General features: G+C 50.4%; 11 protein-coding genes across 11 annotated transcripts; 7 read left to right on the top strand and 4 right to left on the bottom strand.

The window, feature by feature from the left end:
* Positions 1-1470: 1470 nt before the first annotated feature.
* EJ05DRAFT_445377 (UTP-glucose-1-phosphate uridylyltransferase) lies at positions 1471-3110 on the bottom strand (the record flags this gene model as incomplete). Its single annotated transcript, XM_033742175.1, has 2 exons — positions 1471-1551; positions 1602-3110. 2 exons carry the CDS (start codon positions 3108-3110, stop codon positions 1471-1473), a joined length of 1590 nt encoding a protein of 529 aa, XP_033595596.1.
* Positions 3111-3878: 768 nt separating this feature from the next.
* EJ05DRAFT_490358 (thioredoxin-domain-containing protein) lies at positions 3879-4626 on the top strand (the record flags this gene model as incomplete). The annotated part of the gene is made up of 3 exons (XM_033745870.1): positions 3879-3987; positions 4068-4185; positions 4248-4626. 3 exons carry the CDS (start codon positions 3879-3881, stop codon positions 4624-4626), a joined length of 606 nt encoding a protein of 201 aa, XP_033595595.1.
* A 20-nt stretch (positions 4627-4646) lies between these two features.
* EJ05DRAFT_226795 (uncharacterized protein) lies at positions 4647-5145 on the top strand. Its single transcript, XM_033739942.1, has 2 exons — positions 4647-5028; positions 5085-5145. Exons 1-2 carry the CDS (start codon positions 4778-4780, stop codon positions 5086-5088), a joined length of 255 nt encoding a protein of 84 aa, XP_033595594.1. The 5' UTR covers positions 4647-4777; the 3' UTR covers positions 5089-5145.
* Positions 5003-6675, bottom strand: EJ05DRAFT_226675 (enolase C-terminal domain-like protein). Its single transcript, XM_033739941.1, has 2 exons — positions 6288-6675; positions 5003-6228 (listed from the first exon to the last, which is right to left on the bottom strand). The coding sequence occupies exons 1-2, from the start codon at positions 6589-6591 to the stop codon at positions 5225-5227; spliced, it is 1308 nt and encodes a 435-aa protein (XP_033595593.1). The 5' UTR covers positions 6592-6675; the 3' UTR covers positions 5003-5224.
* A 1043-nt stretch (positions 6676-7718) lies between these two features.
* EJ05DRAFT_445496 (uncharacterized protein) lies at positions 7719-10287 on the top strand (the record flags this gene model as incomplete). The annotated part of the gene is made up of 4 exons (XM_033742182.1): positions 7719-7761; positions 7816-7935; positions 8101-9448; positions 9531-10287. The coding sequence occupies 4 exons, from the start codon at positions 7719-7721 to the stop codon at positions 10285-10287; spliced, it is 2268 nt and encodes a 755-aa protein (XP_033595592.1).
* Positions 10288-11215: 928 nt separating this feature from the next.
* On the top strand, positions 11216-12552 carry EJ05DRAFT_480653 (alpha/beta-hydrolase). Its single transcript, XM_033744904.1, has 2 exons — positions 11216-11479; positions 11541-12552. The coding sequence occupies exons 1-2, from the start codon at positions 11345-11347 to the stop codon at positions 12459-12461; spliced, it is 1056 nt and encodes a 351-aa protein (XP_033595591.1). The 5' UTR covers positions 11216-11344; the 3' UTR covers positions 12462-12552.
* A 1658-nt stretch (positions 12553-14210) lies between these two features.
* Positions 14211-15587, top strand: EJ05DRAFT_445449 (MFS general substrate transporter; the record flags this gene model as incomplete). Its single annotated transcript, XM_033742180.1, has 3 exons — positions 14211-14335; positions 14385-14602; positions 14656-15587. 3 exons carry the CDS (start codon positions 14211-14213, stop codon positions 15585-15587), a joined length of 1275 nt encoding a protein of 424 aa, XP_033595590.1.
* Positions 15588-15753: 166 nt separating this feature from the next.
* Positions 15754-16612, top strand: EJ05DRAFT_226506 (uncharacterized protein). Its single transcript, XM_033739940.1, has one exon. The coding sequence runs from the start codon at positions 15919-15921 to the stop codon at positions 16390-16392; it is 474 nt and encodes a 157-aa protein (XP_033595589.1). The 5' UTR covers positions 15754-15918; the 3' UTR covers positions 16393-16612.
* A 220-nt stretch (positions 16613-16832) lies between these two features.
* Positions 16833-18697, bottom strand: EJ05DRAFT_470611 (DUF1716 domain protein; the record flags this gene model as incomplete). The annotated part of the gene is made up of 2 exons (XM_033742946.1): positions 17456-18697; positions 16833-17392 (listed from the first exon to the last, which is right to left on the bottom strand). The coding sequence occupies exons 1-2, from the start codon at positions 18651-18653 to the stop codon at positions 16833-16835; spliced, it is 1758 nt and encodes a 585-aa protein (XP_033595588.1). The 5' UTR covers positions 18654-18697.
* Positions 18698-18891: 194 nt separating this feature from the next.
* Positions 18892-20848, top strand: EJ05DRAFT_505329 (RNI-like protein; the record flags this gene model as incomplete). The annotated part of the gene is made up of 5 exons (XM_033747694.1): positions 18892-19122; positions 19168-19278; positions 19327-19454; positions 19505-20012; positions 20066-20848. The coding sequence occupies 5 exons, from the start codon at positions 18892-18894 to the stop codon at positions 20846-20848; spliced, it is 1761 nt and encodes a 586-aa protein (XP_033595587.1).
* Positions 20849-21006: 158 nt separating this feature from the next.
* EJ05DRAFT_505328 (uncharacterized protein) lies at positions 21007-22234 on the bottom strand (the record flags this gene model as incomplete). The annotated part of the gene is made up of 2 exons (XM_033747693.1): positions 21007-21969; positions 22028-22234. 2 exons carry the CDS (start codon positions 22232-22234, stop codon positions 21007-21009), a joined length of 1170 nt encoding a protein of 389 aa, XP_033595586.1.
* Between the last annotated feature and the right edge of the window lie 46 nt (positions 22235-22280).

Here is a 22280-nt window from a genome sequence, read left to right as displayed (position 1 = left end):
CCCAGCTTCTAGAAAACCATAATTAGGAACCGAGAGCAAACGCTCCCTTGCTATATTCTCTGATACTTTCCTCACTATCTAGAAGCTGACCAGGCTGAGACAAACTGGATACTGTTTGCATTAATGCAGGCAGACTATCCCTGCTATCGTTAGTAGCTACCAAGCCATGCACTTTCCGTATAAGTTTCCGTAGTTTGGTAAAAGATTTCGTTGGAACGTGAGACGTAGGATGGTAGGACTCCATGTAGATAATTGTGCAATGAGATTTGCTGTGTAGCTCTCCCATAAGAGCGACGTGCATCGAACGCTATTCGTGGTCAACCTGGTTCATACAAACTTGATCGATCCATAAGAACCCGGCTTCTGATTGCTCAAATGAAGGTTAATCCTGTATGTAGAACCCGGTATTGGCCAGGGAAGTGCCCCTTACTATGCGCAGTCGGACGATTCAATTAGCTGATCCCCAAGTGTATGACACGGCTTCGAATACAGGTTCATCTTCGAGCGTAACGTGAACTAGGTCGAAAATCCAATTACACTCAAGAGTCACCTCGATGAGCTCGGGCTTGTCAGGTTCAGGGCACTCTACGAGGTAGTAGTTAATCATTTCATCTCCAGACATTTTTCTTAAACTCTTCCTTCAAAGGAGTACGAAACGACAGGAGCCTTACATGACGATTACTCTCCAAAGGCTGGTATCGGAACTCGTTGGATGCCATGGCAAAGGCATGTCTGAAAGGGCTAGCGCACAATAAACTTATGTTTGTGCGGAGGCCTAATTATCTCTCAGCAGGCAGTGAGGTTCTAGCCTCCGTTATCAAATCAGACAAGTTCCATTAGAAAGTCTCATCACTCCTAGTTTTGAAGCGTGGTATTCAAGTGTGAGTGATTAGGTAAAGTATTACGAGAGGAATGAATGCTTCTCTGTGGAGACGGGTGGAGAAATTATCCTATTTGAGTGTCTTGCATGCATCCTGCAAATAACGAGCCAATCGTGCTAGTGAGCCAATCGTGCTAGTACACCTGTACGGCACACAAGCAATAACTTTGTTAGTAACGGCATGTACACTCTCATAGCACGAGCACGGGAGGATACTGCCCTCGAGTTGCTCCATGGATGTCGCCATAAGGTTGTGATAGATTGATCCATGCTGTTGGTTATGTCTAAGTTCATAACGTGAGTAGCGTCAAGAGACGCATGCGGATATCCAGGTCACTGACCGGAAACAATATGCAGATCTGTTAACAGCCCTTGTTCAACCTATAACAAAGCTGCATTGCCATGTCTACCAGTACTACTATATCTCGTTCAATTTCTCGCAGGTCATGGAAGCTATGAAGTATACACTCTTTCACTAGGCTGTTTGTAAGGTCTAAACCTTTCGCCAAACAACCTTGTCGAAGGATTGTAATTGAGAGTCATGACCAAATAATCTGAGTAAGGTCCTGGTCCAGTAGGTTGATAGTGACCTACTTCTCCTCGACTTCCCATTCGATCACGGCAGGAGCCTGGATTGTACGTTGTTTGAGGAAATTAAGACCCTCTCCGCCCTAGCCAAAGTCAGTCTCTCGTTCTTGTTTCCGATAAGGGATTGACTCACATAGCTAATCAGTGGTGAGACCTCGATGCCTGCATGTTCATTGTCATCTTTATAGGTCACCGTGATGCCAGTGGCCTGAATCCATCTCTTGCCCTGTTGCTCGATGTCCCTTTTGCTTGTGTCTGGGTCGTCTTCGCCTGTCCCACGAGCGTTCTTTAGGGGTGAAAATTCATCTTCACGCTTGACTTCCATACAAGCAAATTTCTCCATCGCTAGGAAGGGAAAGCAATCAAACACAAATTGTTCCAGCTTTATACCGTTAGGCTTCTCTGGCTTAACAGAGTTACCGCTCTCCAAGTCAGTGTAGGGAATCTTCTTGCGTGCGATGTGGTGTGGCAGCTTGCGAACCCACTCAGGAATGCTCTCAAGGAAGTCATACGAGTAGTAGTGGTTGACAATGTTGGCCGCTCGAAACTTAAGTAGTTGGGAGTTGTGTGAGTCCTTGGCCTCTGCTGTTTCGGCATCTATCTCAGAGTATTCGACTACGTCTGGCTTACCATCCTTCTGGATAATAAGACCTACTGACTCTTTGGCGTTGCGCTTACGGACGACTTTGGTGGCGACGTCGACGTTTTTCGAAGCAGCGAAGCCGATGAAAACTGGGTCTGCGACCTTGACCAAACAATTGTCAACGCAATAAGCATGAATATGCTTGACAGCACGCTTCTTCATGTCTGCCACGACACCAGAAGTTATGAGAGCTTGATAGAGACCTCCATTGCCGTCGGGAGCCACTGCAACCTTCGATTTGCTTTCCAAGATGATCTTGCCCTCATTCGAGATGCAAGGCAGTACACCTTGCTCAAAGAAGACGACGTTCTCTTCCTTTAGACCAAAGTAAGGGTTGGGAACTGTTTTATACGCTCCATTTACTTTGACAGTTTTGGTAGCATTTTTGAAGTATTCCTCAGTTGGTTTTCGTGTCGGCCCACTCGTCATGACGTACCACGGAACGATCACCTCACCTTCATTTTTGCAGTGCTTCTGGGCGGCTAATTGCTGTACCTTCAGAATCCTTTCCGCCTGAAGCTGGAACAGGGATTTCTTGGTGATAAGGCCGATATCGAAGCACCCTTTCGGTGCAGAGCTACCAAGCCTTGTTCCCTGGCCTCCAGCCATCAAGACAACTGCAACCTTATTTTCCGCTACTAGGTCCAAGCCTGACTGGAACCAGTTCTCAAGATCTTCTGCTTTGGAGTCAAGGATGGAAGATGTGGCGGCATCTGGTAGAGGTTCGAGCTTGGGAGCGACTACATCTTCGGTCTTCGGAGGGTGTAAGGCTGTCTCTGTGATATCATTGATATATTCAGGATCGAAATTGGCTAGCTGCTCGTAAAGGCTAGTTTTGCCAGTAGCATCGAGCTCGTCGTAGAAGGTAAAAACATGGCCCTGACCAGTTTTTTCGTATTTTTCGCGGAGCTCTGTCAGCTCGTCTGTAGAGGGCACAGTGGCACTTTCGCCAATGATTATGTTCTTGACGCCAGCGGTCGCCTTGGCCAACCCTTCCATGATGTATACAGGTTACTTTGGTGCGATTGGTATGTAGATGAGACGTGTGAAGTATTTGAAGTAACAGGTTAGACGTCAGGTCGCTATGCGGTGAGAAGAGCGAAGACCGCTCAGTGTTTATTGGAGTAGGAGCTCCCTGACGTTAACTAGCGTGACAACCTGGCTGTGCATCTTCATTTGCCCCTCTGCCTGCTGCATCCAATAAGTCGACTGCATCTCGCCACGGCTGCCTGGTTAATCTGAGACTGTTTTTAAGTCTGTCACTTGACAATTGGTTATGTCCCATGGATGTGAACTCCTCCTGACAGCTTAGAGTGAAGACTATGTCCTCTGTTATCGTCTGGTTTCAGCTCATCTGGGACCCTGATGCTCGGCCGGGGGTGACCCCGCCATGATATGCGCTAAGGGCAAAATGCCATCAATTGCTTGAGCCTTGGCCTAAACTCCTGACAAAGGATACCAGCTGCCTCTCACCTATTTCAAATTGATGGAGATCAAGACTCTGATCTGCTGCTTATGACCTTCCGCTCGAACAAAGGCTCGCTGCTCTGCTATGTTACTCAGAATGAGCTATCAGATCTCAAGGTGCTAATGTGATAGCTGCAAGACGAAGCTCAGAGTGATTATCACGTGACTATAATCGGAGATAACTCCGCTTCACATAAGGCCAGTTCGGCCTTCACTGAGCATGTATGCCATAAAGGTGATCTTTCAGCTTGGCCTTGACCTTCCAACCTTGATCTGTTGTATCAACTATATCTCACAGATATGTCATCTCCTACAGTCATAAATTCAAGCGCACAATTCGAAACCCTCCTCAAGTCCAATACATACGTAATCGTTGACTTCCACGCCACATGGTGTGGACCTTGCAAAAGTACGCAAAGTTCATACAGCACCACTAGAACATTGGTATGCAGTTAACTACATGGATACCATTTCTGACAATATGATCAGCTATCGCTCCAACCTTCAACCAGCTAGCTGCCTCCGAGACGAAGCCTGGTCGGATCATCTTCGCCAAAGTCGACGTTGATGCACAACCGGGCATCGCGCAGAAGTATGGTGTGTCAGCGTATGTTATCCTCACGAATCGCTTCGATATACATGAAGCTCCCGGACTGATAATGAATATAGCATGCCTACCTTTCTCATCCTCAAACGCTCTTCTGTCATCGAAACCATTCGCGGCGCCAACCCATCTGCACTCCGAAACGCAGTGATGTCCGCATCCTCAGATTCCGCAAAAGGCCCTGCACAGTCGTCTACGTCGTTCCAGAGCAAAGGCCATACGCTCGGAGGTGCAGGAGCAGGCACATCGCGCAGCCAGACCGGCTCATCTGGGTGGTCATTCGGCGCACGTATGCCGGGAACTGGCGGCGCGGGACGCACACTGGGTGGAGGAGGAAACGGATACATAGATGTGGTCGTGAGATTCTTCGGGTTGTATTTTACGAGCCTGCTGAGTCTCGACTCGTATACGGCAGCAAGCGAAAGCCCATTTCGAGCGCGGTGACGCGCCCTGGTGGATGGTCAAGCTCGAAGAAGAAAAAAATCAACGAGACCACGATAATTTGTATTTCAGTGTATCAACAGCCGAATCCAACACATTCGAGCTCGACTTATGTTGTGACATGTTTGTGGCAGGAACAGGGCAAGTATGAAAAATGAAACCTGCACTACGACATGATACGAGACTATGCGGCGTTTTACTTTCCACCATCAGTTCCCAGCAGCGTTCAAGCCTGCATACCAACGCCGATCGCAAGCTTACGTGGTCGCTGCGAATAACACCTCGACTGACCCGCAACAAGATATATACTCGTACCTCCTTTCTTGGAATATACACAATAGGTTGGATGTATGTTGTAAGCTTTTCTAAGGCTACGAGTATTGACATGGGAGCCACAGTGGAGTCATTAAAGGAGAACGTAAGTGTAGATCTTGAATGCATGATGGGAATGGCTTGCTGACATGAATCTCTTTGGCTATGGGTAATGTTGTTCTATGTTCATGAATGTATGTTCCGCCGCGTCATTAAGCGACCCAATTCTCATAAATCGTCCAGTCGTAATATGTGCAAAGAATGGAAAGAGATGGCCAATATGCGGATCTTATGAAATGCCATTCGTAGCGGGTCGTGAAGTTACATCACCATTGATGCCCTCAGGTCTCGACTCTTCAGTCTCTTGTGCTGGCTTAAGTGCCTTCTGAGGAGCGGGGCTGAGGATGCCGGCAGCGTTTATCAAGCGTGCTTGTGGATTGATCTCCAGACCGAAGCCAGGCTTGTCTAGCTCACTAACGTCCAGATACCCCTTTGTCGGGATCGGCTCGTTGGTGAACAAATTGCCGAACACAGGCAGTACGCTCTTCCCATCTGGGCTGTTTGCCAGGTACTCTTGGAACGGCGAGTTCGCCTGACTCACGACGAAGTGATACGAGTACGGACCCGAGGCGTGGGGCACGACCGGAATATCGTATGCTGCTGCCATTGCTGCGACCTTGAGCAATTCTGTCATACCACCTACCCACATGACGTCAGGCTGTAGGATGTCCAGATTGCGGCCCTCAATCAGCTTCCTGAAGCCATATCGCGAATACTCGTGTTCGCCTGTGGTAAACTTTACAGTTGGATGTGCACGCTTAATCTGCTCGAAGCCGTCCGTGTCATCGGGCGACAAACACTCCTCCCACCAGTTGATATTGAGATCCTTGCACCGCTCCACAACCTCGATCGTATACGACACGTTCAGACTCATGTAACAGTCGACCATGATAGGAAAATCCGGTCCTACAGCTTCTCGATGTGCGCGCAGGAATTCTACGTTCTTCTTCATGCCCGCAAATCCTTCGCCAGGGGAGTAGGGCAGGGGCACCTTGGCGCCGAAGAATCCCATGGATTGCGCGGCTGTGGGCTCAGGCCCAGTGCAGTAGAAGTCGAGACGCGTACGCGTTGCGCCGCCGATGAGTTTGTATACGGGTTCGTTGCGGATCTTGCCGAGTAGGTCCCAGAGGGCGAGGTCAATAACGGAGATGACGGCAACGGGCAGGCCTTTGCGGCCGTAGAACATTGAGCCACGGTACATCTGCTCGAAGAGGTGGTTTGTGTCGCGGGGGTCTGCAGATATGTCAGAAGTGTGTCTCATTCAGAGCATGGCGTCTAGGTTTTGGCCATACCGGCTCCAAGCAGAAACCTCTCGAAATGCTCTGCTACCAGCCAACAGGCCGGCGGGCCCCCGAAGCCCGTTGCGAAGCCCTTGGTGCCATCCGAAGCCTCCAGTTCGACGCAGAACGAGCCCAGGACATTGATGCCCCAGCTCGTGCGCGACTTGCGATACTCCTCATAACTAGACATTGGAGTGGAGATCTTGGAGTCAATCAGCCAATGGCCGCCCTTGACGTTGTGATAGTCGCCCCCGGAGCCGACGCCCTGGATGAGGAAAGTGCGGACATGCTTGATGGTCGGAAAGGAGCGCGCCATTGATCCGATTCAGGCAATGTGCCAGGATTGTGGCAGGGCGGGTATCCAGGGATTTGAGATAGATCGATATATTGAAACCTGGAGGCAGTGGATCTGGGGACGTGGCGCGAAAACGAGATGACGCGTAGTTGAAGGACGAGAAGGACGGGCAGCGGGTGAAGGGAAGTGTTTACGGGTTTATATTGCGGCGGATCGGGCGGAGAGACTGGGGTGGAATCGTAGAGTGGCGGAGGAATTGTACGGCGTGAGGATGGTATTGGAGGGCGTTGTCGTGCTTTTGTATAGGATCGGGGGAGCAGCGACGGGCGGACAAAGGCTTCGGTTCATCTTGCGGCGACGTCAACAGGCGGGAGTATCGTAACTTTAGTAGTATGAGATGATAACCAGTTAGTAAACACGTGTGGTGCATGTGGCAGCCGAACGACAGACAACGATTGATACGATATGATAGGTACAGATGTGGCGCTGACGGGCAGCCAAAGTCAAACTAATTGAGGCCTCGGAATGGTCCCCCGGAAGAGCCGGAAGAGGGGCACTTGTTAGCGGTGTTGGCAGTGGGTGCCGCGCTATTTTGGCGGGGTTGGGCCGGTACGTGGGCAGCCACGAGACCTTCTAGAAGGCTTTTAGCTTAGGGTGGTGCCTTCCCCACCTGCTCCTCGGCTCGGCCTTTAATAGAGCGACGTCGCTGGTGGTGGATCCCTCGCAACACTCTGAACCGAACTCTCTCCCTCTACATTCTCTTACTCACTCACTCACTTACTGACCACTGCACGGTAACGCACTGCACCGCACCGCACCGCACCGCGCATTCACGGCTTTGTTGCAAGCCAGGCCAGCCTTGTGCTGCTGACGCCCATGCCGGTGCCGATGCTGACGCTGATGGATGCGCCTTGCCAATGCCAATGCCAATGCCAATGCAAATGCCAATGCCAGTCCCAAAAGAAAAGGACCTGGCCGCCATGAGTGTTTCATCCTCCGCACCGCGCCATCCCTCCTCCTTCCAGAGCACCAGTCCCAGCTCCGGACACCACAATGTCTCGCCAAACAACGACGATCAGGAAGACCAGTGGAGTGGGCACGACTCGGGAGAGGACGGCGAGGATGGCTCGCGGAAGCGAAAGAGGCCAATGTCAGTCTCGTGTGAACTTTGCAAGCAGCGGAAAGTGAAATGTGCGCGGGTTCTTCTCACATGCTGCAGAACACTCAATTAATCCGCTGTATCAGGTGATCGAGGTCAACCCAGCTGTGGCTGGTGCGTCAAGAATACCCAAGTGTGTGAATACAAAGAGAGGAAGAAACCTGGTCTGCGTGCTGGCTATGGCCGTGAACTCGAGGCAAGACTAGGTATGTGTCACATCTCTCTGGCCTCGCTTGTCGGGTCAATTGTTTGATGGATGCATCGATACTCCGCATTTTAAAATGCTCATTATATCCATCGGCAGTATTGATGGTCCGATCCTTGTGCTATACATACATACTCCAATTATCAGACTGACTTCCAATATGCAGATCGTCTGGAGGACCTGATCCATCAGCAGCAGACTACAATCTCACAGCTCAGCAATCATGTTGTCAACAATGCCCAGTCATCTCCGTTGTCCCACGATGGCCCGCTGTTTCGCAGTCCGTCCATACTACAAACACATATACCCAGGCCCGAGACGGCATTGTTCTTGCAGAAACCCTCTACTTTTGCACCCAATCACTCCATGATAAATGAATATGCTAGACATCAGCCCCAGCACAATGGATACCAGCAGCAGCAGCACATACAGCATGAGCCATCAAATGGTTTGCCGACACCGGCACGAGATGTTTACTCACATACGAATCCGCCTTTGGAATCTCCAAGCTTGAATCTGGCGAATGCTCCGCCATCCGCGCCAGTCATGCATGAGGGCGATTTTCCGCCATATGACCTACTATACGCTCTTGCAGATCTGTATTTCAAGCATATAAACACGTGGTGTCCAATCCTTCATCGGAGATCCACTCTCGACTCTCTTTTCGGGGCCTCGTCATCTTCCCTTGATGATGGGGATCGCATCCTGCTCCACGCCATTGTTGCGACCACCCTCAGGTTCTCCACTGACGCCCGACTGACGCAAGGCGCAAGAGACAGGTATCATGAACTATCAAAGCAGAAAGTCCTCCTGTACGGACTTGAAAACAGCTCCGTCAAGGCGCTGCAGGCCATGGTCATTCTTGCGTTGGATCTTGTTGGTTTCTCAAACGGTCCGCCAGGCTGGAATCTTCTCGCGTTGATCACCCGGGCTGTCGTGCAACTTGGACTTGCAGTTGAGACTACTTCTTCCATGGTGTCGCCGCAATTTCCATCAATTTATACCCTGAGAGCTATGGTTCTGCCAGAGCCAAAAGATTGGATCGAAGAAGAATCCCGAAGACGGCTATTCTGGATGATCTACTTACTAGATCGGTATGCGACGGCTGCCACGGCTTTTGAATTTGCTCTGGATGAGAGGGAGATTGATCGAAAACTACCATGTCGAGATGATATCTTCAATCGTAATCAGCCTGTCGACACGCGATGGTTCCGGACGATTGAGAGAACAGATTACTCCATGGAAAAGCCAGAAAATATGGGATCGTTTTCGTACTATATCGAAGTTATTGGGCTGCTGTCTCGAATACACCAATTTCTGAAAAAGCCTGTGGATATCGGCTCTTTATCTGACGTGGAGAAATGGCAGGCTGAGTACCGAGAACTCGATAAAGCATTGGCCGAATGGAAGCATAGCCTTCCGCATGAGTACGGTAATGTCGCTCGTATCTTCAACGGCGCCGGTAACAAAATCGTCAACACTGGATGGATCATGTTGCATGCTGCCTATAACACGTGAGTATAACTCCACTGCTGAAGAATCTTCCACCAATGACACTCCATCCATCACATCTGACATTCGACTGACCACCAACAGCACAATCATCCGTTTACACTCCTCCGCGGCTTACCCCACAACCCGCTCTCCGATCTTCACGCCCTCTTACTCTGCATCTCAGCGCTGTCTCTCCGCCGTCGAGAACATCACTGCCCTGGTCAACTACCTCAAATCCACCACTCTCCTCTCCACGCTCGGCCCGCCATTTGCCTTCTCCCTCTGGGTCGCAGCACGCGTCCTCCTTGTGCATGGCAGCACCATCTCTCAGAATGTGAATCCTTCTATTCACGCCCTAGTCGAAACCCTGAACTACCTCGGTCAGTACTGGCGCGTCGCCGAGCGGTACGCCACTCTGCTCACCCGCGTCCTCGAGGAATACTCCGACTCGCAACGCGCTCCGCCAACCGCAGAGGGTGAACGTCCCACGCCCTCCACTGTACGCATCCTGGCTGACATGCGCCGCTGCGCCTACGATCTTGATTTCCTCATCTCGCGCCAGCCGCGCGCGAGCGGCGCCTCCGGTGGCATGTCCCGTCTGCCGTCCGTCACACCTGCACGCACCCCGCAGCCGCAGGAGTTTGAGTATCTGGATGTGTTTGACTTTTTCAACGTGCCGCGCCTGCCGGTCAGTATGGAGGGCGGCATGATGGTCGGGCAGCAGGGGGCAAGCGCGGGTCCGGAGAGTGGGTTGCTACCGGATGCTGGAGCTGTCGGTGGAAATGGTGGGAATGAGTTTAATATTACGAATTTTAGCTTCGATGCAGATAGTGATTGGTTTATGAAGGCCGGGGCATAAGGACGTTATAGTGGCATATTTGGGGGCATTGGAGAATAGGGGGCGGGACAGGCGGGCTCCTATGAATGATCGGATTCGAGGAGTTAAAGAAGCGGATGGCGAGCTAATACCCGGAACTGAAGTCCGAATCATAATGGAAGCTTCTACAAATTAATCTAAGAACCTTTATCTGGATGGTATTTAGTAGAAACAATTTCGCTGTGTGAAGTGTGCTATGTACAATCTACATAAACTTTACACCCAGAAAACTGGCACTATAACTCCACTACCCATGAAGTTCTCTATATCCACCCATGATTCGCAAACAGCAACACATGACGTGTTGTACGCCCCTAACCTGCCTCCTCTTTGGTCGTACACAATAACTCTAGCTACACGCGTCCGTATTGAGGATATGACATGTGCTAGCCTCCTAATACCTTTGACATGTAACAGTGCTGTGGGCAAACTCGACATCATAAAATAGATGCTACAGAAGAGAAGAGATACAGGGTATAGGACGAAATCTAGGATGTTATCTCGCTGTTGTGGTTGAGTTGTGTAGGGAGTCTAGCAAGATGGATGTAGAAGCGGTAGTAGAAGCGGTAGTAGAGGCGGCGAAGATAGAGATGTAAAGGAAGAGTAGTCAAACTATTAAATTTAGATAGAATATGAGACTTTCTATATGATATTTAGGGACTGTCTTTCGTTGAAAGCAGACACATAGGTAAGTACGATCTAGTGATCTTGAGTTGTAGAGACATCCTCATGTAGAGGCCATATAGAGACTGAATCTACGTCTTAATCCATTACATCTGGTGTTCGTATTCTACGGCTACTTCAGCACTTCTAGCGCTAAGCACATGATGCCCCACTGTGAAGAGGGGAAGCTCTGAACTGCCGACATCGAGTCGCATCCGGACCAGGACTCACTTCTGCCGAGCTTAAGACTCGATGGCACCTTTATCAAGATGACCAGGGTTCCCTTTCTATCTCTGCAGCATAGACATTAGAATCTACCATCATCCCAATCAAACACTACAAATAATATTCCCACGCAACACAACAACAAACAAACATGGCAACCTCCACACACTCACAAGCAGTCAACATCAACCCAGATGTCTTCGACCCAGCCGCCATCCCCCCCGCCGTCACCGCATTCAACGACAACCTCATGGCCATAACCAAAGACATCCCAAATTGGTGGACCGTACGTATCCCACCCGGTCCTTCCCCCCTAAAACACCGACAGCTCACCATCTTCCCCGAAGGTCGGCGCCGCCAAATACCGCACCATGCGTGACGCCGGCCAAACAGCCTTCCCCCCTCTCACAAAACTCACCTCCGCAGCTTCCCTCGACATTCCATCCCGTGACTCCAACCGCTCTATCCCCTGCGCCGTCTTCCACCCGGAACCCACAGCACGCACCCCAATCAGGGGCATCTTCATGCACATTCACGGCGGCGGCTGGGTCCTCGGCCACGAACGCTCGCATGACTCCGTCCTCCAGGCCATAGCCACCACTAACGCCGTCGTCGTCGTCTCCGTCGGCTACCGTTGCGCGCCCGAGCACACCTTCCCCGCAGCACCGGAGGACTGCTTCGACGCGGCGGAGTGGCTAATTGAACATGCGGAGGCGGACACCCGGCTCGGGGGCGGTGGTGCGCGGCTGTGCTTTGTGGGCGGCGAGAGCGCAGGCGCGCATTTGAGTGCGCTTGTAGCGGCGCATTTGCTAGGGCATGCGGATGCGCGGTTCAGTGGGTTTGCGCTCAGGGGGTTGGTGTTGCATTTTGGGTGTTTCGATGCTGGGGGCACGCCGTCGGTGGGGCTTTTCCGGAAGGAGTCGCCACTGGTGCTCGATGAGGAGGCGGTCATGCGGTTCCGGGACGCGTTTTTGCCGGGGGTTAGGGATGCTGCTGGGTTGCGGGATCCGGCGGTGAGTCCGCTGTATGTGGATTGGGGGAGGTATAGGGGCAGACTGCCACCGGCATTGTTTACGTGTGGGACGGAGGATTGTTTGTTGGATGATACGGTGTTTATGAGTGCGAAGTGGCAGATGTGTGGTGGGGTGGCGGATGTGGTGATTATTCCAGGGGCGTTTCATGGATATGTTATGGTTCAGGCCGAGGGGAGTCAGGCGGAGGTTGGGCTGGCGGCGGTGGAGAGGTTTATGGACAGGTATTTGCAGTGACGCGGCTTGACGCAGATGTTGTAATATAAGTATCTACGAAGCATAAGGCCAGTAAAATGGGTGGCTATGCGAAAGCTCATGACAACATAGAATCTCATCATTCTACTTATAAAACATACGTGAACCATTATCGCAAAATCAATCTTAAGTGACTCGGCACTACCACATACAGGGCAACCTCTCATATATCTCGCTATTAGATCTCTATATGTCTTTAGGCAGGTCAAAGGACTTTCAAGCAAAATGTGGAAACTACTCCCCAGATGTAGATTAATACATTTACTATCATAACTTCCAAAACGCTTGTTAATGCTATGTCCAACAGTAATATTAGTCGATAGTATTATTAAAATACTACCTGCAAATAAGCTCCTATGATCGGTTAGTCATAACCCACTTGAATTAGAATTGGATTATGTACAAAAAAGAATAACCTTAGTTATAGGGGGCTTGTGTCTATACTACAATATTCGCATACGGGGGGTGTTTATCATACTAGTCAAGCTACCGACGGTACACGCGCCAGGATCCCAAATCCCAAAGCTTTTCCCATCTCGATCTATTTTTCACGCCGACATGTAATCTAGCAATCATTATCTCCGCGAAGCTTGCTACCCACCATATCATCATCACCTCAATGGTATCTCAGCAGTCAACTCCTGAATGATAGTCGACCCGTGTAAAGTCATCAAGCGGTTCGAGGCATGTACGCACATAGGGCTCCAGTTCGCCTTTGACTACTCTGTTGGTTGCCTAATCTGCAGAGCAGGCATCATTTGGTCTCGGTCTCGGTCTTAAATCATGATGCTGCGACTGATTAGTACTTACCAACTCTATTTCATATCGTTCCGGAGAAATGGGGAATGAGTTCTCAAACTCGAACCAGGTCTATGGCATTTACATAACCTATCCTGGGAGCGATCTCCGTTCTTGCGAGCAACACTAGCTATGTGCTATGTAAGACGACATGATAAAGATTGGACTAACCCTGTATTTTTACTGGTTATGAAAGCATGCGCTCTCGCGCCGCGTTCGCGTCATTCTCGATTTCTCATGGACATTGACGAGTTCGACAACAAGGCGCAGGGTGTGAAACCTTCGGATAGCGCCGCGAACCGCGCTGCCTCTAGGTCATGACCAACGCAGCCTTCAATAACGTTAAAGCGTCGACGTTAGGGCTGCCAATGGCGATGGAGTGGGCCCAAGATCGAGTGGTGGCATTGCCACTAATACGGGCAAACTTTTACTCAACACCTGTGTTAGCATCCTTAATCCATGCAACTGGTGGGTCGCTTAGGGTGCCTTCGGCGACATCGCGGCCCTCAATAATTATATATTCCCCGCCGTTTTCCTGTAAAATCTGCTTGCTTCACCAATTGGATAGTTTGCTCTGGACGAGAAGGCCTGGTTGACCCTGGGAGGTAGCTGTAATCCCACGACCAAACATCGTTGATCGACAGCCTGCCAACGAGCGATCCGTTCACCCAGTCATAGATATTCCACATCAACCCGTATCGTTATCCACATATTTCCGATTTATATTCTCCCTCCCACTGCACGAGATCATTGATGACACTAGAACACTCAGAGGACCGACCCGGACACCTCGACCCATGTGGCATACCGGTGACATCATCAACACACCTCGAGCCAACACGTTCTCGCGATAGCCGAATATCTAGACAGAATGAAAATTCGACCGATGGTACTGCACCTATGAGTAGTGAACGGAGCAAGGAACCGCATGATATGACTCGCGAAGATGAGGTCGTAGGCGGGCCTAATGATGAGATCACATACCCGGAAGGGGGTCTGCGAGCATGGCTCGTTGTTTTTGGTTCATTCTGTGGCATGTTTGCATCTTTTGGCATGATGTGAGTGTATCCTAACCTCCACTCACATCTTGTACTCACCTACGAGCAGGAATACTCAGGGCGTATTCCAGGCGTATTTGTTCGAGCATCAATTGAGTGAATATAGCGAAAGTGCAATTGGCTGGATATTTTCTGTTTATACATTCCTTTCCTTCTTCTGTGGCATACAGATCGGCCCAATATTCGATGCAAAAGGTCCACGATTGTTAATCTTCTCCGGAAGTGTCCTCATCGTGCTTTCTATGTTGCTTTTCTCGTTCTCGACTCGTATGTCGTCTCACTCCCCTTGATGTTTCGTCTAATGTTGACAACTATGTTAGAGTATTGGCATTTCATGCTCACTTTCGGCTTGCTCGGCGGGGCTGGCTCCTCTCTGATATTTACGCCTTCCATCTCGGCCATTGGACACTACTTCAATAAGAAACGAGGGAATGCCACAGGACTCGCCGCGACCGGTGGTGCTTGCGGCGGCGTCGTTTACCCGTTGATGCTTCAACGCCTATTCACAGAAATCGGATTTGCTTGGGCAACGCGCGTGCTTGCTCTCATCTTCCTCGTGTCATGTATCATGGCCAATCTCCTGATCAGGAGTCGTCTCCCCCCGAAACCCGGCAGCAGCGTCATGCCCGACGTTCGAATCTTCCGGGACTTGAGCTTTGCCCTCACGACCACAGGCGTGTATTTCATGGAGTGGGGCCTGTTCGTTCCCATCGCATACATCACGACGTTTGCACTCTCGACCGGGACCATGACGCGTGATTTCAGCTATCAGCTCATCGCGATATTGAACGCAGCCTCAAGTATCGGGCGATGGGCGCCAGGACTGCTCAGCGACAAAGTTGGACGGTTCAATTGCATGCTGGTCGCGCTCTCGTTGTGCGTGGTTAGCTCGTTTGCGCTTTGGATGCCTGCCGCGGTCTTGCATGACAAACCTGCTGCTGTCAAGGGGTTGACAATCGCATTTGCCGCTATGTTTGGTTTGTTCAGTGGCAGCAATATTAGTCTGACGCCGGTTTGTGTTGGGCAGTTGTGCGAGACGCAGAACTATGGACGATACTATGCGACATGCTACAGTGTCGTCAGTCTTGGAACGTTGACAGGCGTACCGATTGCGGGAGCATTGGTAACGGCAGCTGGCGGGCACTATTGGGCGGTGGTGTTGTTTACTGGCGCGTGCTATGTGCTCAGCTCGATGTGTTTCCTGTGGGCGAAGGTTCTTCGAGTGGGCTGGGACCCGAGAGTGGTGTTCTGATTTTTAGTCGAGTAAGGCGTCCACTGTTCTCAAATGACCAATTAGCACATGATTTATGTAGGGTAGATAAAAGTGGTTGCTCCTACGCTATCGACCACACGGCTTTCGATCACGTGGAGGGATTTGAGCTGTTGGCTTTCAAGTGTGCCCCGAAGTCAAACTCTATCTCAACCGCGTCTCTTGCAGTCAGCACCAGCAGATCCGTCCCCCAATATCTTGACGTTGCGAGTTTCAGTTCATACGATTATCCCTCGTAGTTTTAAAATCTCTTTCCTATCTAACCCTATCACCGTGCAAGACGTCAACCCCAACAATCCTCTTCGCCCATGGCATGTACAACTCCCCCGCACACTACACCACCCTTCTCACGACCCTGCGCACCAAATTCCCTGTGAGCGCCCCCCAACTCCCCTCGTCTGATCCCTTACATACCAACGCCGGCACCTTGGCCAACCCTACATTCGCCAACCCGGCGCCCGCGTCCGGTCTGCCTTCCAACGCCACCGACGCCGTCCTGCTCGCCCAAATCCTCGACGACTTGGTCGTCGCGCAAGGAAAGTACGTCGTGATGATAGCACACAGCGCTGGAGGCGCGAGCTCGACCGAAGCTGCGAAGCTAGAGTATCTGGTGCGAGAGCGGAAGGCGAAGGGGCAGAAGGGAGGAGTATTAGGTATACTCTACATGACTACGTTTGCGGTGTGTAAGGGCGGGAGCGCATCAATGCGATTTGGCGAGTATTATGCGGCGGTAGAGGGGAAAGACTTAGCCTGCTTCAAGATCCACGTACGTGTTTTTCTCCCCTGAGCGTATGACATAGAGGCCGAAGATATGGAGGTGCTGACTTTGGCGGAGGAAAACGGACTGGTGGAGCTCCTGCGCCCAGAGATATTTCTGTACAATGACCCGATGAATCAGCCGTCTGACGAGCGAGTTGCGTCGTTTCCGCCGCTGTTGCCTGCGGCGCCGCAGATGAGCCCGTTGACGAATTCACCGTATGCGAAGGTCGCGACGGCTTATTTGAAGTGCCTCGCGGATAACATCATTCCACTGCCGCTGCAGGAGGCGATGATCAATGAGACTACCGGGAAGGAAGGCGCGGTGTGGACTGTGTATGAGAGTGCTACCGGGCATGCGCCGTATTTGACAGACTTGGGGAGGACGGTCGAGGTCATTGAGACCTGGATTGAGAAGTGTGAGAAGGAGGAATTGGTGGATTGACGGAGCCAGCTATCTGGAGTCTGTAATCACAGAAAGGACAGTAAAGTCTGAAGCATATCTTTCAGTGCGCCCTCTTCTGCCCTGTCCGACACATGGATTTGATCTATCTGCCCCTGAATTGTGCGCTTAACGTCAGCTAACGTCTCATTCCGTTTTGCTAATAGCTCCTGGATCTTCTTCTTTGCACCGTCGTCTTCTGCAACTAGCCAGGCTAATATCACATCAACGGTCTGGAGACAGAATAGTCCAGCATCAAGTCTCCGCGAGAACCATTCATCCTCCATGGCTTCGCGATCTGCCAAGTCGAGGTTGGTTTGCTCCCGTTTGATCCGCTGATCTACTGCTGCAAGACGAGTTGCATAATCGCGACGGAGAACGATGGTTTTGGATATTTTCTCGTAATCTTTCTCCATAAATTTCGCGAGCGTTCGTATGCGCTGGGCCGAGCTACCAGGAAGTGACTTGAGAAGTGATGAAAAGATGCCCAAGAGATGTTCGTTCGTCGAGCTGTCGTTCTTCTTCATGAACAGGCTGAAGATGCGCTTGAGACCTTCTGCTTCGACGAGTTTTTGGCATACGTCACCGCCTTGCATGACGGGCACTGTGCTGTCGAGTCTTGCATTTTCGGCAGCATCTGCTTTCATGCTACTAGTATCTGTGCGATCGGCTAGGGCATGGTCGAGAACGGTCAAAGCGCGTGCTTTACTCATCTTCCCTTCTTTGAGCATGATCAGGCATAGCTCTACACCTTCGGCTTCCACAAATTTGGCTTTGCCTTCAGGTTCGTCAACTACGCATGTTAGTGCATCGAAGAGATTCTCAACATACTCCTCCTCTTCGGAGTCTTTCTGGGGATCTCTTTTCCGGTAGGCGGCAAGTATAGTGAGGAGAGTATCCACGCCATCAAGCTCGAGAAAGCGTTTACGGGTTGAGTCTGAGGATTGTAGGATGATGGAGAGTATCTCGGCTGCGTATTGCTTGTTTTGACCTAGCCTTGCTTCTTTTACTTGTATCCTGGAAACTAGCCAGGGCAAAAGTTTTGTAGTTTCTCCTATTGTCTCAGCCATCTTAGGCCTCGAAATAAGGTGCTCGATGACGCCTAGAGCATGATATACTCCACTACGATCCGAATCGTTCGTCTCGTCGAAGCGATCAAAATTCTGAGTCAACAGGTCGAGTATGTCTGCCTCCATAAGCCCGTCCACCAGAGCGTCCCATTGCTCTTGTTCTGCTTCTACGTCTTCGTCGGTCAATTCGCTTATAATCTCTATTGCGTCGATGGCAATGTCTGTATTCTCGTGCGATAGAAGCGATACCAGCTTTGCAGCACTCCCTAGCTTCGCGAATTCGGCGTACAACTCCGAATGCTCTGAAAGTATCGACAACGCCTTGATATCATCGTCCAGGTCTGATTCCGAGCCCATGAACTTCTGAGGCTCCTCCTCGTACTTCCCACGTAGCTCTGCGTTCTTCGCTATTCTCTTCTCAAAGTTTAAGGCCGTCTTTTTCAGCCATGAACTGTCAATCTTCTCGGGTATGAATGTTTCCTCTCCGTCTTGCTCGTCGAGATAGTCCATAGCATCTTTTGTACCTTCGTCAAGTCCACTCCCGAAAAATCTTCCTTCTTCATCATCAGGCCCGTAGTCCTCCTCTTCACTCTCCGGAGGTAATTGGGGTCCTGCTTCTTCGCCATCATCGTCCTCCACGCTTGAAGCTCGTGGTTGCTTGGCGTCGGAATTTGCGGAGATCTTTGCAGATTTGTAAACCTTTTCAGGGTCAGTCAAGGGCTCGATTTTCCGTTTCCCAGGCGCGTTTGGCTTTTTGAATAGGTCGTCGATGCTTGTCATCTCGGAGACTGTCGTGTGGTGATGCGCGAGCACCTTTATCAGAGAGCTCCCATGGCCCGTCGCGATGTTTTGGCGTCGAGCTTGTTTCGGGACGCTAGAATAAGGCTGGCCAATCAGCAGCCTCGACATTCTAGGTCAACACATCAACTTCCGCGTGAACCCTTTCACACTCACACATTGAGGCTATCTACAACAATTGCAGGTACTGACGAGAGACAATACATGTGAATGAATCAATATGCCGAAGAATCTTTCCGTCACGGAGTATAAAGAGTTAGGAATCCAGTATTACAAGCAAAACGAATATCAAAAGGCAGTGGACGCGTTCACCGAAGGGATCAATGCCTCGATCACTGGTTCTGTAGATTTGCTCGACCTCCGGTCGGCAACGTATGTCAAGCTGGGAAATTTCAATCGTGCACTCCAAGATTCACAGCACATGATCAAGATAGATAAGAAGAATGTCAAGGTATGGTCATGTGGTCCGCACTTGAAAGCTGCTGACGAGTCGTAGGGATTCCTTCGAACTGGGCAGATTTTGCAAAAGATGGAAAAGCCTGGTGTTGCTTTGGACATCTATCATTATGGTGCAAGGAATGTCCCCGTGTCGGACAAGGACTATATTGTATCTCATCGCCCCGAATCACCGGGACATGAGAACTAACCAATGCAGTTACTGAAAGCTAAACGTGATAAACTTCAGCATGAGCTAGCTCCACCAAGATCCCACGATCCGCTTACTGTTTTGCCAGTTGAACTGGCTGAGATGATTCTGGGCTACCTGACGTTTAGAAACAGGGTGTATGTCAACTTCGCTATTCGTTTACTTTCATGTTGACCCTTCGATCTAGAAACTGCCTCAGAGTGTCAGGAAGTTGGTACCGTTTCATCGGCTCTCGCGAATCACTGTGGACCAAAATTGATCTCTCCCACGCAAAACGAGTGGTCAAGGCTAGCTTCCTCCGACATTGTATCGAAAGGGCCCGTTCAAAAGTCACTGAAGTAATCATTCATCGTGTTGACGATGTGAATATCCTCCGGACTATCGCAACGAGATGCCCTCAGCTCGAAACAATTAACATCTTGCAAGGACCTAGCTCTCGAGCTGGGGAGTCTATCCTTGAAGCTACAATGTGTGCGAAGAATCTCAAGACCTTAGTCTTGTCAGCCGATATGGGCATTTCAAATAACACAATAACGCAAATCCTTCGTCGACGGCCGACCCTGGTCAACCTCGAATGTTTCAATGTCATTCCGGGTGATAGAGTTGCAGACTGGCAATCCGACATGCCACATCTCAAGAAGCTCACTTTACATGTCGGTCTCAAACACACTATAAACATCGAGCAGTTTCACCTGGTAAGTCTTCTGCTTCGAGCATCACATCGCCTGATAGTTAACTTTTCTTTCAGGGTTCACTCTTCACTCGAGCCCCCAATTTGACCCATCTCTCGCTCTCGCACTTTGCTGGCCAACTACCTTCGGAATCCTTCAGCCTCCTTCCCTCACTCGAAAGTCTCAACCTTGATCGTCTATATATCGCAAATCCTGTTCCACTCCCCTACAGCATCCGTAAAATCGGGCTCACACGCATTCAAAAACTCTCTCCCGCAGCGTTATGGCAAGCCCAGGTCATTGTCCACGACCCGGCCCTTGTCGAAGTTCCAGCAACCGGAGTCGCAAGTCTCACCGAAATCGAAATCTCGCACTTCGATCTTGGTAGTACATGGGAAGGACTGCGTGAGCTCTTGAACGGCTTGGAATCGGCGCCTATGCACGCCGTAGAGAGACCTACGCCACAACTCGCACGCTTCGGTATCCCGGAATGTATAACGTACTTCGATCTATCGGTGAAGCAGACGCGTGCGAAGATCATGGAATTGCTGAGCCTACCGGCGTTGAGCTCACTGCAAGACCTTTGTTTGGAGGGTTGTAGACTGTCGGATAGTGAGTTTACCAAGTTCCCTGAGCTCTTCCCAAGGTTGGAGTCGTTGAACTTGTCTAACACGAAGGTGACGGGAGTGAGTGTCAGGGCATTGGTGGGAGGTATGAGGGAGTTGCGATTATTGAAGCTCAATGACTGCACTGACATGAACCCGGATGCTGTGGAATGGGCGAGGGCGAAGGGAATCACTGTCGAGCAGTCGCATGGGAGATCGTCTAAAGGCGGAAAAAGGTTGAGCAGCGTGTACTGATGAGCTGAACGCACAATGAACTAAGCGTACTGGCATCGACATGATCTGTACGAGAAGACGTACTCATTGCATATAATCATTCACCGTTGATTTGTCGAAAAGACCTGGACTATTGGCTGAATGCACAAAGTATTTCCTATTGACAACGTTACGTCAGCCTAATTGCGTCCACCTTGTCTTTGCTTGGCCCCTTTCTTCTCTGGTCCTTTCTTTTTGGCTTTATTCTGCCTCTTAAGATATCTGACAGCAGCTTTTCTATCGTCCTTTGTCGCAGTCGCCGGGTTCTTGCCCATTTCCATAAGTATCTTGTCTCGATTAACCTTTATCCACGACTTCTTCGTTTTCCCATCGTCATCGCTGCTTTCCTGTTCTTCCTCGGCATCCAACGATATAAAACCGTCGCCACGCATCTGTCGCCGCTTCTTAGCGCGCCTCTTCTTCTGTCGCGCTTCGTAATATGCCTCAACACTAAGTCCCTTTTCTAACGCACGCTTCTTGTAATTTTCAAGCTTCTTTGCCGGTAATTCCGCCAAAGCAGATTGCAATGGTGGTGCAGCCTTTTTGTCTTCCTCAATCTTCTTCCCCAGTGTGTCGCCGTGCTTGATGACCTCCTCGACAGTTCTCTGCAGATACAGGGCTTGGCGCTTGTGCTTTTTCAGCAGTATGAACTGTCTTTTAGTCTCGTTGAACGTAGCCGGCGGTACATCCCAGCCTACGCGCTTCAGCTGCTCTTCAAGTGTCACGCTGTTCATCTCGGCGTCACGCGTAGCAAGTTTTCGCTGGGTTTTTTGCAGCTTTGGGAGCCATATTTCATAGTTTTCTGCGTCGCTTAGTTTGCACTTTTTAGGCATCTTCTTGAGGAATGCGTCATCTTTAGCGGCAAGTCGACGTTTATTGACCTTTGCTTTTTTCGTCATGGTGGTAGATTCCGAGGATGAGGTTGCAGAGGGAGGTTCGGATGATGAGCGGTCGGAGGTATTGAATGATGCAAGGGACTCTATTGTAGATACTGATAGTGTGGACTCAGCGCCAATTGTCCCTTGAAGACCTTCGCCTCGTACGAAGAAGCCGTATAGTCCGCCTCGGGAGACGCCTTTCTCTGTGATGGATTGTAGAGTAGTCTAAAAGGAACCGAATCAGCTATGTGTGTTGGAAAGAAAGGTAAACATTCATCTCTACCTTGTTCCCAGTGCCTAATTCTTTTAGACTCTCGTCAAATGCTCGCATCCACCATTGATCCGATACCAGATTCTTTTTCTTACCAATGCCCAGTAGGTCCTGCTTATTTGAGACAAGTAAGGGTTTCGCAAGGCCACGACCTTCCGAGTCAAGTGAGTGCCCTGTACCGCGCCAGCCTTGGGCTTTCAGTATATTGGCGGCGTCCATACAACGGTACCAAGGTTGTATTGAAGAAATTCCGCATGGGCCTAGG

Source organism: Pseudovirgaria hyperparasitica, assembly GCF_010093815.1.
Source record: "Pseudovirgaria hyperparasitica strain CBS 121739 unplaced genomic scaffold EJ05scaffold_22, whole genome shotgun sequence".
NCBI classification, from domain to species: Eukaryota; Fungi; Ascomycota; class Dothideomycetes; order Acrospermales; family Acrospermaceae; genus Pseudovirgaria; species Pseudovirgaria hyperparasitica.
This window is presented reverse-complemented; position numbering and strand designations above follow the sequence as displayed.